This window comes from Accipiter gentilis, chromosome 29 (assembly GCF_929443795.1).
Source record: "Accipiter gentilis chromosome 29, bAccGen1.1, whole genome shotgun sequence".
Classification (NCBI taxonomy): domain Eukaryota; kingdom Metazoa; phylum Chordata; class Aves; order Accipitriformes; family Accipitridae; genus Astur; species Astur gentilis.
Window position 1 is genome coordinate 1414586 of NC_064908.1, and position 19289 is coordinate 1433874.

Genomic DNA, 19289 nt, shown 5'->3' on the forward strand with positions numbered 1-19289 from the left:
CACCAGACCAACCAGTTCCACCGTGGAACGGCCGGACTGGGAGATGCTGCTGAGATGCGAAGCTGAGAAGTGACGTGGAAAAGCACCGGCAGGTTGAGCACCCTGTCACCGCACACCCCCAGCTTTGCTGGCAGTAGGTAACGGAGCCAGCTCTTCTGTATAAAACACAGTTGGCATTTACAAATAAAGTTTGATGAACTTGCATACCGCACCGTACCTAGAAAATGAAGGTTAGCTTTCTGTTTTTATAGAAGAGACATCTACCAATCAGCAGGTACATTAAAATTACTTTATTACTAAAATATTTTTACATTTAGTAAAGATAACCAACCTGCAAATACCTTGCATCTGCTCCTCCTGAAAAAGGAAGCACATAAGTAGGTTGAAGACAACCAGCTAACTACATTTGTCCTAGTAGCTTGTAAGTAGGCAGATGTTTTCACATTATCGTCATCCAAATATTTTCATCCAGTCTTGTTTGGGCTGCATGTAGAAACTGGGATCTCTGTATAATTCAAGAGCTGCATCAGTAAGACAGTTTTAGAAAAACCTATTTATAGAAATTTCTCCCCCCTGGTTTCCAATAAAACTATACAAGGGGTCCAGGAACAACTGCTCACCAGCTATTACATTTAGATTTCCCATTTAAACAACCAGGACAAAGTCCGTCCTGAGTTTTCTCCACTGTGAAGATACATTTCTCTTCTCACTTACTCAGAAGCGAAGCAGGAGCAAGTCCTCCAACACTGCAGGAATTCCAGCAGCATCACACCGAGGATGCGATTTGGGCCCCACAGGTCCCAAAGGCGGTTCTTTTACTTGCATATACATGGGAGGATCGAGGCTGAGCACCCACGGGTCTCTTTGTATCCTGCTCTTTTAAACTTTATGAAACCAACAGGTATTTAAAAAAAAAACAAAAAACAAACACACACAAAAGGAAACAAAAAGCCCCTTCAGCTGACTGTGCAGATCAGGTAACATTAGCCATATTTTGTCTAAAAGTGTAAAGCAGATATTTGCTTTGTTGAAATCGTATTTAGACAGAACCAACTTTCAACTCCACAGCTTCGTGTCGAGATGCTGACCGTGAGGGATCATAACGGGCTCCTGCCCAGCGGGTGGCATCATCAAAACAGGGATTCTCCCCAAAAAGTACACGATCGTGTGAAACCGAGGATCACAGTAAAAGTCAGACCTTGATACAGTATTCAACCAAATTTGTACATATAAAAATAATTGTACAGAGGAAATATTTTCAGCAGAATACAATCCTCAAACATTCAAAAGAATATACAAAAGTAATTAAAAGTAGCCTTCTGGACTTTAGTGTGTGGTATGATTAAATACATCCAAAGCGGAGGGTGCATGAAGACACCGCATCGGCATAACGACATACTGGTGGCATTTGTTATAAAATACTTGATCTACCAGAGTGGAAGAAGCATTCACAAAACATGGGTAAAAACCAAAGCCTGGAAACCATAACAAAAACACAGAAACAAAATGAAAATGTACTAAAATTTAATCATTCATAAAAGCTGTAATTTAATCTGTGACAGTAAAACACAAGAAGCAATATTAGAGTTGGTTTAGTATATTATATATTTTTGCTTTTAAAGCCATAGAAATCAGTTATCCCAGTTTTTCCTATAAAAGACCCATTTTTCCAAAGCATTATGCACAAACATTTTTAATTAGAATATAATGGCAGAATGAAAATAATGATATTCCGTAACTTTTAAATATAAAATGAAGTCAATGACTCAAAAAGTTACTTGTTGCAGTGAGTTCAAAGGGAAATTTCAGATAATATATATCTATAGTTATAGATATAAAATATAATGGTGGAACATTTTTAGTGCTTGATGGGGAGAAATTATGATAAAAGGGTCAATATGAAATTTTAATTATAGTAGCAATATCTAACATTTGAAATGCATCCATGCTCCTTTGTATAATCATACACTAGAGTCAATTATATTTATTTTCACAGCTGTTAACTGCTATTGCAAAGGAGGAGTACTATTGTCTTAGATTTCCAAGAGATATACACAGAGCAATTTCTTTTTCCAGGGACTGTGTGCAAACCATTTTAAGATCTAAATTCTTCTCATAGTATATAAAAACAGGAGAAGTTTCTTCAGATATGTCATTAATTTCCATAAGGTTTTGAAGTCGGGAATGCTGGCACTTTCCATTTAGGCAACAGTTCTTCATTCCTGCAATCTAGAAAAAAGTAAAAAAAGATGATGGAGAGAATGTTTCTCATCCTAACCATGAGATGAATGATCTTGAACAAAGGCCTGAAAGCTTCCCCAGGCAATTGCCCTCACCCAGGCTTGTAAAAACACAGAGCATTTCAGCAGGAAGAGCTTATCTTCTTGCAGTACTGGGGTTTGCTCCTACTGTCCTCTGAGTTTGGAGGTACAGAAAGAAAAAGAAACTTCAGAAACTCTTAGGAAACGAGTTCTTGCTTTATCATGACTGCAGCAGAGCAGTGACAGACAGCCACCACCCTGTCTTTCTGCTGTGATAACGATAGTGCCCTTCCAACTCATCTCCTTTATGAGACAGGCAGCCTTCAAGTGGATTTTGAATTCAGCAATGGATGAACAATTTACGGGAGAGGGATTTCATCTGTTCTATCTCTGAGATGCTCTTAAAGTCTAATGACTTGGAGACCTCCCCGAGCCCTGTTCCAGCTGGAGCAACAGGCAATGAATTGGGAAGAGATTTACAAAGAATTGGGGAGACACCGTGAAGTATTCTGACCATCGAGAGCAGATAGATTTGGGGGCATGAGTAGAAGTCAGTGTTATGAGAAGCCTCATCGGTAATTGACTGAATGCAGGAACTCCTGTAGCAGTGCTGCACGGCTGCTGGCGCTGGGCTTTGCAGCATGGGATCCGGGCAGGAGGGCGAGGGCAGAGCCGCCCCGAGCCTGGCAGGGAGCACGTCCTCCCCAGGGCTGGGGAAGCCCGTCCCCAAGAAGTCACCCTGGCTGACGCCACACTAGCTAAATTCAGACAAATCACCTGAGGAACAGGAAAAGCCACTTAAGATGTACTCTTCAATTTCTTTTCCTAAAGCCATTGTTTCCCCACAACCCTAAGCTATTATTTTTCTGGCATTCAAAGCTCAGGATAAGAGACTCATCAATCAATAAAGCACAAGTCATTAGAAGCCAGGTTAACTGCATAGCTCCACTTATCCTACTCAATCACTCAGGCTACATAAATGGCCATCTACAGCATGAACTTCTGATCCGGGAGAAGGCAGAGAGCCACCTGTTTTCAGGAATTCATCCCTGAAATCCCTCTACGACCAGGAGTTTGTCTGTAGGACAAGGGCACTTGAGTTGCTTTGCAAACTACACTGCACCTATTTATGAAACTAAAAAACAGAATCAGAGCTTCTGATGGTTCACAAAAATCGTCAGAAGTTGACAGCCTGTACAGCCTAAGATCACGAAGGCAGCCGGCACAGCCAGAGCGCTGCGGCTGAGTTCATCCCTCCCCAACTCGTCCCTACAGGGCCGGGCTGCTGCGCTCGCAGGCAGAACGTGCTTTGTGCTACAACCACCATCTAGGACAATCTGCTTGCTTTCTGACCGTTTCTGGCTTCTTAGTGCCAAGATGGGCCGCTTACCCCGCACCCTTCTCTGCCTCCGAATGGTGCCACGCAGCATACTCGTGTGCTAACACGCTAACAGCTCATGGGGCAGCCTAGGTGATATTTCTGTCCAAAACCTGAAGCTACAGAAATGCTGTTTTCTTTCAGCAGTGCGATAGAACAGCTGCAAGCACACACAGTACCCTGCCAAGACACACAGGAAGATTATTTATAGCTATGTCCTTTTTTGTTTTCGTTTTTGCTTTGGCGTGTTTTTTTTTTGGTGGGTAGCTTTTTAATTCTGTGCCATTGAAATCCATGTCCCACCCAAAACAATTTGCAATTGTCCCCATAGCACCTAGGACTGAGACAGCAGCTGCAGCAAGAACCCAAGTTACATAGATGGTACCAAATTTCAGCAGAGGATAAAAAGGAAGCAAAACTGAGCCATGGCGCCTCAGAGCATGGTGTCACAAGACGGAGAGAAGCTGCAAGAGTAAAAAGGATGTTCCTGCTCTGTTGCACTCATCAACCCAAGCAAAAGGAGAAAGGAAAAGAAACAGATATTTCTCTGCCAGGTCAGTCAGTACAACTGACTTTTAAAAAGAAGTCCAACAAAAGCAGAATTTTGTATTTGGGAGTAGACAGAAAGAAGAGGGGTGGAGAGAAGGGGAGTGAGTCTTCTCTCTGTTGGGAGCAGCTCACGGTCTGATCACCTGAGCTGTAGGTAGAATTCAGACACCTCTTACCTGGCTCAGAGCTGCTGCACGATGGGAGTCTAAAGCAGCAGACAGGATTTCTTTTTAGGCTTCTTCTTTTCCACTGGTGTTTTTCTATTTATCTGTCTGACCAGATCATAAAAGATCTGAAAATGAAAAACACAAACTGAAAAATCAAAGTGATAAAACACTATGCAAGTGTCAAACATTAGGCAGGTCGGCAAGCTGATACTCTTCCTGGTGGCTGTAGTCTTATAAATTCAATTAAACTGCTTACTTTTACTTAAACATGTTTCTCAAGCAACTGCTTATGGAAAAAGAGAGTGCAGAGCTCACATCAGTGTGCAGAATACAAGGGAGCTGTAACTCACATCCTGCAGCATGCAGCTTTCTCCCTCAGGCTGCATATGACAAAAGGCATTAGAAGAGTACAGCAATGAAATTGCAACAAATCCCTTGCTTTGGAAAAGTGGGAGAAAACTGGGAAATGACAAAAGGTTGTTTAAAAGACAGGCATAATATCGTTAAGGATCACCTTCTCACTGGTGCTCCCTGGGCTGGCGAGTGTCTCTGCAGAGCGCTGCTACGCCGGCAGCAGCATATTCTCACTGTAGGGAAAGGCATCCCTTTTTGCCAAACAGATTTGACTTGTTAATCGCTTCACCTTTTTGCCTGGTCTAATCTTTTCAGTTGATTAATAAAATTAGCAAGGAGAAGCAAAACATCTGCCCTGAACTCAAACACTTCCACAAGGGGATGAGTGCAGGGGCCTCTTTCAGCTTCAGAGACAAGTTTCTTGTGAACACTTTTGCTGTGAGTGGTTTCTCCAGCAATATTCAACCCATTTATAGCAAAATGAGCTTTGCAAAAATGCTCGGAGCCAGGTCACAGTATTGAGGAGAAATATTTAAACCTTCAGAAAGCTCCACCCTTGTCCTTGTTTACTTTTTTCCTTCCTGGAGTGGCTGACAGCTCACAAATTCTTGTTGATTCCAAGGAAATTCAGAAGACAAAGAAACAGTTTATAACAAATTGCAACTGGAAAGTCAAGATTTTCTGGCTACTACCTACATGAAAAAGCACTGGTGCACAGTTAAATAGTTTCAAATGAAATTAACGTGATGGCAGCTTTATCAAGCCCTCATGTAAAATATTTTATAATAGTATTTGAGTTGCTCATGCTACTCCTTTACTAAGCTTATTGCTACTGTTTTCTACTGTCAGCCTCTGGCAAAAGTGGCAGTTTCTACTCTCCAACAGACACAGCCAAGACATTCATAAGTGTACAGGTGAGATACAAAGAAAAAATTTCTGTAGGAGAAACCAATTAATAAGTGGCATCTTCTATGCTGATGCCAAACACCTTTCAGTATTTAAGCTTTTATAAACAAGAGCCAAGATGATTTGAATGTGATTATGATGTGCAGGAGGAGTCTGAATTTCTGAAGGCACCAACCATCTCTGCTCTTGCAAATGAGATCCTTGAATGTTTTGAGGTAGACCCCTCTCACAGGGCTAAGGTAGAGGGGAAAAAAATCCCTGTGAAAAAAAATCTCAAGTTAGATCATTTAAGTGCTAGTACTGACTGTGAGTACAGAAGTCTGCAACAAAGATGCAGGAATGCCACTATCCCTAAGAACAGTCAGTGTGGTGCAAGAGCATCACACCGGTCGCCAGAAAGACACCTGAAGTGCTGCTACTGAGATTGACTCTGTATTAAAAGCTTATTATCTGGATGAAAGGTTTGTTCCGCTTTCAGCAAATGCACGTAGAAATTTATTACCCTTTAGCCTAGGTTTTAAGAAAGTTAGAAAGTCCAGAAGTAGCAAAAAAGCAGAAACAGAACCCAGAATAATGCAAACACTTCCCCAGTCCATGAGCCAGCAGAACAAATAACCAGTACAGCAAGTTGCTTGATTCACAGTGTTTCTTCTCTTTGATTTCCTCAGCTTTTATGCTTTTCTTAGCCAGACAGTATAAATTGGCAGAAAACTAGAAAATGAAGTTCACAATAAAACCAGAAACTAATCTTCCAGATAATAATTTTCTTCTCTATGATCTGAGTCTCACTGGAGGCAGTAGACATAACAGGGAAATACGGAGACACAGGGTTCACACGTTAAGGATGACTGTATGTAAACCATGGACATGCATTCGCCCCAGGACAGCTCAGTGCTCTGCCTACGAGAGGATCCCCTTTCCCGCGCAGCTCTCAGGAGAGCTTTCAGGCACCTTTGGCTAATGGTGATCTGTTCCGATGACTGAGCCACTAGCTTCTTTGTTAATAGTCACAGTTTTACTACTGCTCAGACACGCAAAATAATCCCTTCTGGGAGGAGTCTAGCTCAGTGAGTTGTATCTACCAGGTTAGGTTAGTGCGCATTACAGCCAGCCTAATCCCAACCACAGAAGCTGCAATTCACGCAGCCTGGAGCTCCCTTCCCTCTCGACCGGGTAGATGCAGTGCTGTGCACGTCCCACTTGCTGCCAAATGAACGCTGGGTCCAGTCCAAGATCCTTCTGCTCCTGCTTATCACACAGCCTCCTAAACGGTCCCAGTTATCTCCTGGCACCAAACCGGCTATGCTCAATGGGGTCACCTTAGCTTTTGTGGCTGGCAACCTGGCCTCTGTCAGAGTCAGATAATTCACAGCAGAGAATAAAAACTTGGTGCCTGATGTCAAGCAGAGCCCCCTCAGCAGAACTACACTACCTCAGGCAGCAGCAAAAGGCACGCCGATCGCAAAGGTGTTTCTCATTTAGACAAGGGGAACTGTTTAGACGGATAAGGTCTGGACACGGTCTCAGTAAGTTAGTGGCTTACCAGAGGAGGGCTGTGATGGGAAGTCTGCTTGAGCAGCCAGACATAGCAGGAATGTGAAAAGCAAATACTTCAAAACCAGCAGCCAACACTATGCAAGATGACAAGTAATACAATGGGGCATAATCCACGTTCTGAATAGCAGCAGCAGCTATCTGGAAAAGTATACTCTCCAGATAAAGTTTATCTAAGCTAAGAGTCATCCAGTTAACTGGGCTTACTCAGGACCCTCTGCTATTCATGTCCTTTGACACAGGCTATAGAAAGCACTTACCTGGAGAAGTCACCCACCCTTTACAGAGAAAAAGGAGCAGATATCCTTCAAACAAACAGATAGCAGTAGCTAAATACACTGCATCGCAAGCCTTTCTTAGGCTGAGATTTCAGAATCATCCTGAAACTTCCCGATTAAGAAATACATGAAGGACCGCATGCTGGTTTTATGTGGTGTTCATGCTGAAGTAGGAAAGACAAAGGAACAGTTGATAGTTACCTCATTAACATTGATTTTCGACTTTGCAGATGATTCTAGAAAGGCACAGTTACACCACTGTCGTGCTAAGTTTTGACCCTGTTCTTTGCCAACTACACGCTCTTCCTCCAGGTCACATTTATTGCCAACCAGAATCATGGGAACCTGGAGAGGAGACAAGCAAGAACAAGAGATGCATCAGCAAGTTAACATACAACATGGACTGTAGTGCTATGGCTTACAAAGGCATGTGAGGGGAGGGGGAAATATAGACACTATGAAAAAACATTAAAAATCAGAAGTTCAGCAGAGCTGGAATTTAGATGCCTGGTGGGAAAAGGTTGAAGAAAGTCCACACTATAGACACCCAGGTTCACCAAGAATTAAACACACGGAGGACACCGTAAAACCAAATGGTAATATTTCAGCACAATCTTAAATTAGCAAAGATTTATTTTCTGGTCTCTAAATCCAACACCATTCTAGTCAAAAACTTAATTTACTACTGAAATGCATTTCAGGACTTTCATGTGACAGTAGGCTAAACTGCCTGCCAACTTAGCCTATTTCAGACAACAGAACATATAGCACATGTTTTAAGACACATATCATATGTTTCAGCCCCTTTGACCTGTCTTGTCAACCTGTTGTCAAGCCACACAACAATAAATGGAAACACCTTTGAAAAGCACTGCCCTGGACACGGAATAAAAAGGAATAGTCCTATGTAGCCAAGTATTCCCACAGCCCTGTGCACAAGACCTGCCTTTCTCATCTCAGTACAGTATCATACTACTGACATGTTTTGCATACACACATAAAAGAGGATGTTCACTACAAAAGGCACAAACACTGTGCTCGGTATTTACTAGCTTAGGATAATTAAAATTTCCAATTAGTGAACACCTAGCAGCTCAGCCCCTGAAAGCACATCACTTCCAATAAATAATCTCATGCAATATTAAAACAAACATCTGATACATGTTCAAAAGATTCATCCTACACCCACGATGCAAATACAGGCAAATCATTTGTTCAAGACAATGATGAAAGGGCATCTGCCCCTCTCCTTAAGCTATTGCCTTTCTGAAGTATCTGGGTGAGTCACTTTCTTGCTCCTTCATGGGGAAGAAAGTGCCTTGGGGAAACCATATTCCTTGTGACATTTCCTACAGAAAACCAGAGAAATTTAATACCGTAGGAAAACGACCCTGGCTGTAGTAAATGCTTATTACCAGTATGTTTGCATCAGGCTGCACGGAAAGGAAGGGTCCTGGGACAGCCTTCCCACAAATGGCACAAGGGGCAATAGAAAGGACAGGGTCTCTTGCCTAGCCATAGCTCACCGGTTTCTCACCGGGGCTGTGATTGTATTTGCTTGGTGCAGTGCGGAGAGCCAAATGCAGTCTGCACTCATTAAGTTATAAAACCATTTGTCTCAGAAAGAATCAAGAATAAGCGTTGGTGAGTATAAGCAGCAGGAGACTTGCTCTTATCAGTTATGTTTAGATATTGAATTAAAACTCTTTCAGGAGAAAGAAATTGGGCAAAAAGATAGATTAAAAATAGTACTAAGACATCTTAGAAATAGCATCCTGATACATAATTTCATAAGGCTTCCTCTGCTTCTCAGGCAGTCTGCCACAGCCGTAGCCCACCAAGATGTCACAAATAGGTAGAAAAGAACTTAAACAAGCAAACAAAAACCACCCAAAAAACCTCTGTAACAACCCAAACTACCTACCCTCGGGTGCCATTACCATACCTACAAGACGATGAGACGACAGCGCAGTCCCAGTCGCTGCCTCCCCCCCCCTACCCCCCGCAGGACCCTTCCCCAGGGGCTGCACAGCCGGGGCCCCCAGCCCAGCACTGCTCGGCTCCCCAGCTCCAGCCTGCACATTGGCACAGCCAGTTTGGAGGCAGATGCGCAGACCAGGACTTTCTACGCCCGAGAGTTGTGGTTTACATATCATTTTGAAGTTTGCTTTTACGACCTGCATCTCGTAGATCTTGGGGGATGATACAGCCAGAGCTAAGGTGGATTTTGAAACGCGAGACCACAGCAGGATCTGCAGGACGCACTGCAGTGCTCTGCATGCACACGACAGCGACAGCATCCTGTTTCCCTTACGCTATGTAGAAATAGACAAAAAACCTAAAGAACTGCTGATAATGGGTGTGCACCCTGCTCCATTTCCTGAAGCATTTAATTCTTTGAACAGAAAATGAGTACTTTCCAGCTGAAAAATAAATCATTATCTACTTCCTTTTTTATTTTTTTTTAAATTTACAACACACTGTATGTTTTTAATCTACTTCAATGCTAATATTTGTAGTCTCTTCCCAATTCAGCTACACTCAGGATTCATTTTTGTATTTAAAACTCACAGCCATACTGATTAGAAAAGGATGACATTTCTATTTTTGAGAAGTAAGTTTTACTTATTACATCAGAAACCTGAAGTCACAGTACTTCATGAGGCAAATCCAAAAAAGTTTATTTCCTATCAGAGCCCAACAGGACATTTACAACTTTATTAGCTTAATCCCATTGTTTACAGTTTTCTAGGTAGTTAAGAGAAATCTCATACCAAAACATGAAAATGTGTTTTGGACATGTTCAGCAAAAAAATAAAGTATACCAAGATGTGAAATAACAGGGGAAAAAAAGTGATACTTAGATGGGTTAACAGTGCAGGTTTGAAAGGCAAGAAACTCTGTATAAGGTTATTTCAAAAGGTAGTGATTGTTTATCATAGAGCCAAAAACGGAGCGCGATGAACAACTAGCTTTTGATCAATTACTATTTCATGTAGAAGACTGGAATTTAAACTTTGTTAGACATACAGAATTTAATGGTTTAAGCATTGGGATTTTAAAAGACACATTCTGAAACTAAATACAGGAAGGAGTGCATTTTCCTAACTCAGCAGAACATGGCTTAAATGTTCAAAAGGTTCTCAAGCTCAGACTCAACAAGTAATGTCCCCCTAACACAAAATAAATAAATGCATTTTAATAATTAAATCAAACCACTGAAGTAAAACAGAAAGCAACAGTCTCTATTGTCCGACGAACTTGACCAGCTTACGGTGCAAATTCCCCTCCAGCGAGCGCAGCTGAGCGAAGCGCTGGGCTCTGCCCAAGAGGCTAATAAAGGGGATTTATGCAGGCATAATCCCTACCTAAAGGAAAATCAGTTTTGCATACATAGAAGTTCAGCTTGTTAAACCAAGGAAGGGACCAAAGCCATTCAAAACAAGGTAATCAGGATACGGGACGATGAAGATTCAAGAGAAAGCAGCAGCCCTGAGAGGTTGCCCCCAGCCCCAGAACAGCCGAGCCGCGGGGCTGTGCTCGTCCCAGCCCAGCCCTCTCCGCTCATTGCTCAAACTGCTTTTTCCCGAATGGCTATTTAAATACCATGCACATGGCCTACCTAGGATTTGGCCCAAATACCTGTCCCAGCCCGGTTTGCCGACCAGCCCCGCTCCCCCCCAGCCGCAGGAGCGCTGCAAGGAGACGAGGGCCGGGAGCCCGAGGCTGCCGCTGCTTCCACAGCTCTGCTGGGGGCCAGAACGCAGCCAACGCAACCCCAAAGCAATCGACATTAAAGGCGGCGGCTACTTTTAAGCTGTCAGTGGAATAAAACAGGCAATCTTTTTCACACTCCTCAGGGCAAACCCTCGAATACGTTACTAACTGTTAGGAAAAAAAATAAATTACTCTCAGCTTCTTTTGGAGGAAGCCTACACAGACAGTTCCCACGTGTCTCCACCAGCCACATGGCTACCGTGGCAAAAGCCACCACCAACCTCACCTACATCGCACGTTTAGAAATTAGAAGCCTGCCAAGGAGTTCCAGTTACAGGAGCTGGGGCCTGAACTGGAAACATGGTAAATAGTTTTCTTCTGTCAAACAGGACTGAATACAAACTCTCTTAAGGTAATTTTTCCTTATTTTAAAAAGAGATTTAAACAACCCAAATTACAACCTTCTTCAGGAGCTAAGACTCCTCCAGAGCCTTTTTGATGATTTAATACATACAACTGTGTGATCTCCTTTGGGTTACAGATTTTGTCAAGCGACTGAAGGAACAAAGACAACTGTGGAGAGTTCAAACACCTCGGACCGCGAAGGTGGCCTGCAGAGTGCCACTGCCATTCACAGGGACAGGCACGCCCGCCCGCAGTGCAAAGCTGAACCCTTCCTGCTCACACGCACACATCACGGGAACGACAGACCATAGACCCTTAAACATCCTCCTTTCCTTCAGAAAGGGATAAGCCATTTTCATACGATAACCTAAAATCCTATAAAAGTTCTGGTTCTGAGGGATTTGAGCGGAGCAGAGCTAACAAACCAAGACACTTGGCACAGCTACAGTAAGGGAACCTCTGCGTCACGAAACAAGACCCAGGGCTACTTCATCTAATGAACAGCTCCCAGAGCCGGAGCGGAGGGGACGGAACAGGCTCCCATCCCACCCCCCCAGCTCCTACTGACGCTGCCCTCTCACACAGAGAAGTGAAAATAAAGGAACATTCAGTGCTTTTCCAAAAAAAGGCTATTAATACTACTGACAATTCAATTACAAAGCACAGTTTGGTCAATAAGCTGAACACGTCCTTTCTATTTGCAGTTCAAGTTCATTGACTTGGATTATGACCCGTACGCATGAGAACGGCACAGAGGGCACCGCGTACAACACCGCCCTGCTCCGGGACTCGAGAGACTTCACAGCTGACCTTCAGGAAACGTCACAGATTTGTACTTCAATTTCCACTTCATACATTTGGGAAAAGCAATGTTAGTCTCCATTGTAAGACAGCTGCAGATTTACGAAGGACATAATTTTTGATAAGTTTGGCTATTATTTTTCCTTAACTTTGTGGTAAATAAGTACTGCTAAAGCACAGTGAAAGAAAAAAATGCAAATACTGGAAAGGAGTTAAAAGGAGAAAAAAAAAGTTGTTTTCAATCAACTCCCACCATTTCCAAAGACCGTTAGACCTCCCATACATGTGAAAATCTGGTTTCACCATGCCCCTTTGCGGGTGTTGGACCGCAAATAACAACACTGAAAATAAAAACCAATGCTAAGGAAACTTGCTTCAACACAAACTTTGCTATACAGCAAAGAATATTCTTAGAAAGAAATTCTGCTCACGAATTCCTGTATGTTTACTTACAAACACATTTTAACCATTTGCAGAAGAAAAAATACTCTACTTACATCTTCAGTGTCCTTAACCCGTAAAATCTGTTCCCGCAGGTCCTGTAAGTCGTTAAATGTGGACTGTGCTGTTATAGAATATACTAGTGCAAACCCTTGACCATTCTTCATATAGAGATCCCTCATTGCTGTGAATTGCTCCTGCAATCAAGTATTTTTAAAAGTAATTAGCTAGTGAATGCGGCTAATGAACTTACATAGGAATACTTTTACTGTAATGGAGACAAGAATATAGTACCGCACAGCATGCATTTACATTTTTACCCCTTACAGAAATCCACCAAAGCATGCAAATTTAATAAAAGCATTCACACATCTCTTTCCCTTTGTTGTTTTTTTTTTTCCTGATAGAGAAAAAGGCTTCCTAAAAAAACAGGAAAAACACCAAGAGCAGAAATAAAACTACATCTGCAGACGGATTGTCGTGTGCCCCAAACCATAATACAAGGTGTTAAGATTTGGCCAACGTATTTTGTAGTGATCTTTCATTTATTTTCCGATATTGTGTTAAGCACGAGTCTGCCATCAGACCAATTCCCCAGACGACAGATATGGACTGGAAGTTCATTTTCTCCTCTAACACAATACCGAAACAGGCCTAGGTGTCACACACTCGCAATTTATTATAAGCATGACTGCGTGGGAAGGCACTGCCTGATCACCTCTGAACATAGGCAATTATATAGTAGTCACCTCTAGCATGAAAATGGCTTAAAGGTTCAATGCAATGAAATGCAAGAGCAGGCTGGAAAATCTGTACCAGATCAGAGCTGCCTTTGTCCAAGCCTGTGAAAGGAAGCTTTACCAGAACTGTGCAGCAATGATTTCTGCTTCCACGCCTTCACATTGCTGTTGATAATTTTCAAAGCTTTCTAAATAAAACTAACTTTTAGGAAGCATGTCCTCCCCTTGTGATGTGCACTCAACCATTACAAGGTCTGTTTACTTAGCGACAGGACTTGGCATGGCAAAGGGAGCTGCTGCACAGCCCCGGCTGCTCTCAGGCTGGAAGGATGACATGAGCCTCCCGAAGCTGCACAAGGCAGCACCAGGCAGGTGCCACCCAGGTAGAAGAGTATGCCTTGACAGGTACAAAATCTTTACTGATTAAATCCTCTCTACATAGGCTGATGTGACGTGCCGGGAGACAATCCCTACGCATTGCCTGGAAGTGGCTTCAATCCGTGTCTGTGTGTTCTGGCCACTTGCAAAATTAACATACCCATATCAGTACGCTGATAGCGAGACGGTGGATGGCAGAGAAGAGGTGAGTGGCACAGGATGCGCTAACCTTTGTGTCCCAGCTGGGGAACGGGTTCACAATGCTGCAGGCAGGGCTGCAGAAGGCTCATTCACCACACTGGGTTTTGGGTTATTTAACAAAATCATCAGTTGAAATTATTGCAGCTAATCTATTGTTTTTGCTCGGGCAGGATTATTATACCAGTATAAGTTCTAATCTTAACATCTCATCTCATTCTTAACAAAGAAACTCCATACCAATCAGAAAAAGAAATTATACTTACTGTCCCTGCTGTATCGAGGATTTCAAGCATACACTGTTGACAGTCTACTTCCACTTGCTGGGGAAAAAAGGGAAGAGACAAACGCAGTTAGAACTAAAACGTCTGAAACGGGACAGGCAAGAGGAATCTCAGCTTAATTTTTACTTCTGCCACAAAGACTTCTACGAGCAAGCCAGCCACCTGCACTTCCCTGTGCTAGGAGAGGCATCGCTATTAGAGGATTAATTACGTACGCCCCAAGCCAGGCATTTGGGTCAGCTCACTTAGGCTCCAGGAGTCTGTTGATTATAAAGGCTTAAATGAGCAGCTTGTTGTAAACATCTCAACTTAAGTGAGAGAAAAATCCACTCTAACAAATCAAAGGACCTTAAACTTCAATTTTTCATTGCTGCTGGGGGAGAAGGGAGTAAGGAAGAAAAGAAAAAGCAAAATATCTAGTGATCCTCGCAGTTAGGCTTACCAAGTCTTCCACTCACTGAGAAATGTCTCAGAGGGAAATTCCAGGCAAGTCAAATAAATTTAACAGCAGAACTCATACCACAATTTACATTTAATTATCATAGGCACAAATGCTTATACTTTTTAGTTTATGTTTTGGTGCCTTTAATTATGGTAACATTTATGCTAATCTGTAAAACAATGGGTTACTTGACAGCAGTTGAGTGAAGAAAGCAGCTCTGTTGATAGAATTACATAACATGACAGCATCAGGAATACTGACAAGGACTTTTGCTCAGCAATTACAAGCCTGCATCCAAAATGGCCCTAAAGAATTTTATATGCCTTCAAACCAAGCAGAACGCATTTGAACTAAATGGCAAAACAGCCATTCCTAAAAGAAGACAACAAAAGGCAATTGCTATGCTACAGTAATATAACCTGCTGTGGTGAATGGTGTATATAACCTCTGTAACAACTTCTACAGATAGCAAATATTGATATCTTTATGTTTTCAAGTAATAATTATATGTCAAACTACAGCAAACAGATCTGAGTAACAGTCTGACCCCAGTTTGGTTGAGCTGTTCCCATCCCCAGGCATCAATCAGAAGCACTGGCAGGAGGACAAGCAGTACACTCATCTGCCAACCACCTCAGCTCATATCCCAGTACCACTGGAAATTCGTGATGGTTCAGGAAAATACACCAGACTGATCTCTGGGCGGGTGTAGTAACCTCTAACGAGGAAACAGGCAAACAGTGGAGAGCTGCAGCCTCAAACTGCCTCAACTTGAGTCATGGGAGACAGAGTGAAAGCTCTTGGTTATATGGAGTAAAAGAGGTTTAATCTTCCTGTTCAATAGAACTAAGTTAGGGAGCTGTCCAATTAACAGCAAAATTTGTCATTCCCTGATAATTCAGTTTTATAGTAGCTGATACAATTTGTCTGATTGCACTCAGAGGCCCTAAGCTAATAAAGTACTCTGTAAAGCCAAAGGAAACCATTTCCAAGACTGATGCTTTTCTATGCATCGCTTTCCTGCTGCGGTTTTATGCAGCCGTAACATTTTCTCAGAAAAGACCCTTTCTCACTCCCGTAAGCTTTTGTTGCACTGTTAAAAAGAAGCAAGCTCTTTGAGACTTGAAAGAAATAAAAATGATGTTATTTTACCTTTCTGTATGAATCTTCTATTGTTGGGTCATATTTTTCAACAAAAATTCCCTGAACGAACTGTACAGTCTGGGGAGAAAGAAAAGAAGAAAAAAATAAAGTGAACTGAACATGACCAGTAACATTTACAAAGAAGCAGTTTATGAAAAAGCAACAAAACAAAAACTACTCAACGCTGCTGTTAAAATTCAATAGTGAGGAGCAGAGAAAAAGACATATAAATTTTCAATTCTTCAAAATAAAATTTGTGTACTTTCTGTTGTATTAAGAATCACTTTATTCAAGCATGTTTTCAAAACTGTTTTGAAATGTAAACTGTTTGCTTGCTTGCTTTTTTTCATAAAAGGTGATATCCTCAAAAATGCCTGTGACTTTAGAAGAATAAAAATCACCAAATATGGAAGACTTGAAATGTAATCAGAAGAACTGGCAATCTGTACGCTGTGGAAGAGTACACTGTGGAAAATCCACGTTTCAATTCAAATCGTATTAGAGTAGTGGAGCTACTCTGGATTACGTGCCCAGAGCACAGACAGCAAGTTTCAGAGCAGCAAGTTAAATCTGGAGCGTCTCCAGATACTCAATTTGTGTTAAACCATTAAAGAAGGAGACATAATTCATTCTGAAGAGGAAGTCTTTATTCCCCTACATAATTATTCAAAGCAAATCTACTCTAAACATTTCCCATCAAGTTGTCATTCGGACGTGGCCCATCTCTGGACATCCCAGTTCTGTACATGGTGTGCTTTGGCTCCTGTGAGTCCGCAGCTTTACTTGTCCTCTGCAAGGCAAAACTTGCTTTTCCTTTTTGCCCCACATCCCCACAGTTCTACCTACAATAATTTGCAATAATGTAGTAATGCAGCACAGGAGTGTGCGGAGGTTTGGTTGATGTTTGTAAAACAAGGTGGTGTTTGTTTGTAAAACTAAGCACCAAGACCCCAGCACTTAATTTTGTCTTTTTAAAAATGAACACACATACCAACTATCTTTTGCCAACTGAACTTGCCACAGTTTTTTTAATACAAATTCTGCAAAATCACTACCTGTTTTGAGAAGCTGTATTTTATCTGGACAGAAGGCTGAGATTTTTCTGCAAGAGGGTTCACATTGGTCACACAAGTACTTGCAAGCTTTCAGAGAGTGACATATGCCAGATACACGCAGAACATCTCACTGTATGCTGGAAACTGAGCAGTTCCGCGTGGTTTGCTTTCTTTTAACATAAGAAAAAAAGATTTCTAGTACTACCTCATTTAAAAATCATTCGGTATCACTAAATAAACCTATTTTACACTCTTAACAATCAAAGCCTTTGCTTCTCCAATATTTTGCCACACTGAATGGTTGTCCCAGTCTTCCTTTCAGACAGCAGATCTCAGCAAAATCATTATAAGATACCACTATTAACATGGATTACAGTGTTATACCAGCAATGGAAACCAACAATAAGAATTGTAGGTTACTGATTACATTTTAGCATTCTCAGCACAGCTGCTAACCAAAGAGGGTCCAAAGAAGGCTGCTATTTGCTAGGAGGCTAGCATTTGAGCACTGAAGTCGGTCACATCTGTACTGCTCTATTCTAGGAGCTGTGTTTGTGAACCAGCCTTCAGCGTGAGAATCTGACAAACCACTCACAACATTTCATCCTTCTACTATAACACTCAGTCTTATTTTATATCTGCAAATACAGCACTGCTCTGAAAGAAAATTAAACTGAACCCATGTATTCTCAAATTGTTTTATTTCTAATAAATCACTGTTCTAACTTTTGTTATTTCAGCTGGTGCTTGTGTGATCACACGGACACCAGTTACACACAATCATAATTATGATTACATTCAACTTCATTCATAACCTCTGATGTACTGTACTTTTATTGACTATAGGAGGAAAGGGAGGCCAAAGGAGAAGATACAAATCTGAGGTTGTTTTCAGGTTATGTGTGGATCTAAGACTTTTATAACTTTCCCTTGGTTTGAGGGTTGTGCAACCCAACTTTGGTTTCCAGTTTATATAGGACCATCCACAACTGGATACTCTTCATAACACTGCCTACCCACTGACACTCCAGAAGATTTTTGCCCTTATTAGAAATGGGGAGAAAACTACTGTACAGAAAACGAAGAAGTTGGAAAATAACTGTGCCTTAATAACAGTGAAGGTTTTTCTGCTATCCAGTCATTGTTACCACAAGGCACAATCGGCATCATATCGGCACAGAAGAGTTAAAACAATAAGGAGGATTTGCAGTGAAACAACACCATATTGTAATCTACACTCAAGACTGTAAAAACACAGAACTGAAAACAAACACCAGCCTCTTTGTTAGACAGTTTAGTTTATACAGTTCAAAGAAAGACATTTTAAAGTGACCTCCACATTATTTTAAATCCCACCTTGTAACCTCTCCTTGCTAATGCTTGTAAATAAGTAGAGTCATCTTGAAAGCTAAATATTATTCACTCATAGCTGCTAATTGGCACTTATTGCATTCTGTTATAAGCATAATGGATCAATGTTGCATATGAATTACAATATATGCTTACTTAGCACCTAGACTGTCAAAAAGAATTTAACTTTTGTTTACCGGACTAGGTATTTGCATTTCGGCTTTTAAAAAGGCCAGTGATAGATGCTGACTCAGACTTCACATTACAAATAAGGAAATTCAAGTATGTCAGACACTGAGTAATTTTTATGTACAGCATATTAATAAGTGCCCTATGTTACCTAGTGGTCTTTCAACGTTATGTAACAAAAGGAAGATAATCAAGGGGATGCTGGTGGGAAAAGTAACACAGATTGCTTAAGTTGCTGTGCAAGAACAAACTGCATAAGAGAAATCTGACACCTACATCTTGTAAAGGTTAGGATGGGATCTCTGAAAAAATACATGAGATTTGATGCATAATTGAATAACGTTTCCTCCTGTTCATCTGGACTCTGCCGGTGATTTACCAAGATTATTAGCAGCCCATTTCAGCAGAATAAACAGCACAAGAAGCAGCGCCTAGGACATGAACGGCTGGTCAGCTATTATCATCTTCTGTGAAAAGGTACACTGCGTAGTTCCTTGTTTTAGATAACTTTACACTTGACCAGTTCTTTGCCTTTCTTGTTGGAGTGAGCTGCTTGACTGATTTGTGATAAATAGGTGACAGAAATCTCTCTTAAAATGCTTTACTATCAACTCCGCTATGTAAACCTCTTATTAGAAACAACACAAGTACTTAAGGAGTGCAAAGTGTCATCAGTCTGCTTATCCCCCTGCAGTGCAT

The 19289-nt window shown here is 41.6% G+C and overlaps 1 protein-coding gene across 7 annotated transcripts in view; it reads right to left on the bottom strand.

Annotated features, from left to right (window-relative positions):
- Nucleotides 1-1507: 1507 nt before the first annotated feature.
- Nucleotides 1508-19289, bottom strand: part of RAP1A (RAP1A, member of RAS oncogene family) — a 42342-nt gene continuing 24560 nt past the window's right edge. For all 7 annotated transcript variants that reach the window (XM_049831941.1, XM_049831942.1, XM_049831946.1 and 4 more), the window contains 6 exons: nucleotides 16006-16074; nucleotides 14394-14450; nucleotides 12868-13008; nucleotides 7649-7792; nucleotides 4365-4480; nucleotides 1508-2229 (listed from right to left, as the gene is read on the bottom strand). In XM_049831941.1, the coding sequence (XP_049687898.1) occupies nucleotides 4394-4480; nucleotides 7649-7792; nucleotides 12868-13008; nucleotides 14394-14450; nucleotides 16006-16074 (498 nt within the window). In that variant the 3' untranslated portion in view covers nucleotides 1508-2229; nucleotides 4365-4393. The remainder of the gene's footprint in view (nucleotides 2230-4364; nucleotides 4481-7648; nucleotides 7793-12867; nucleotides 13009-14393; nucleotides 14451-16005; nucleotides 16075-19289) is intronic.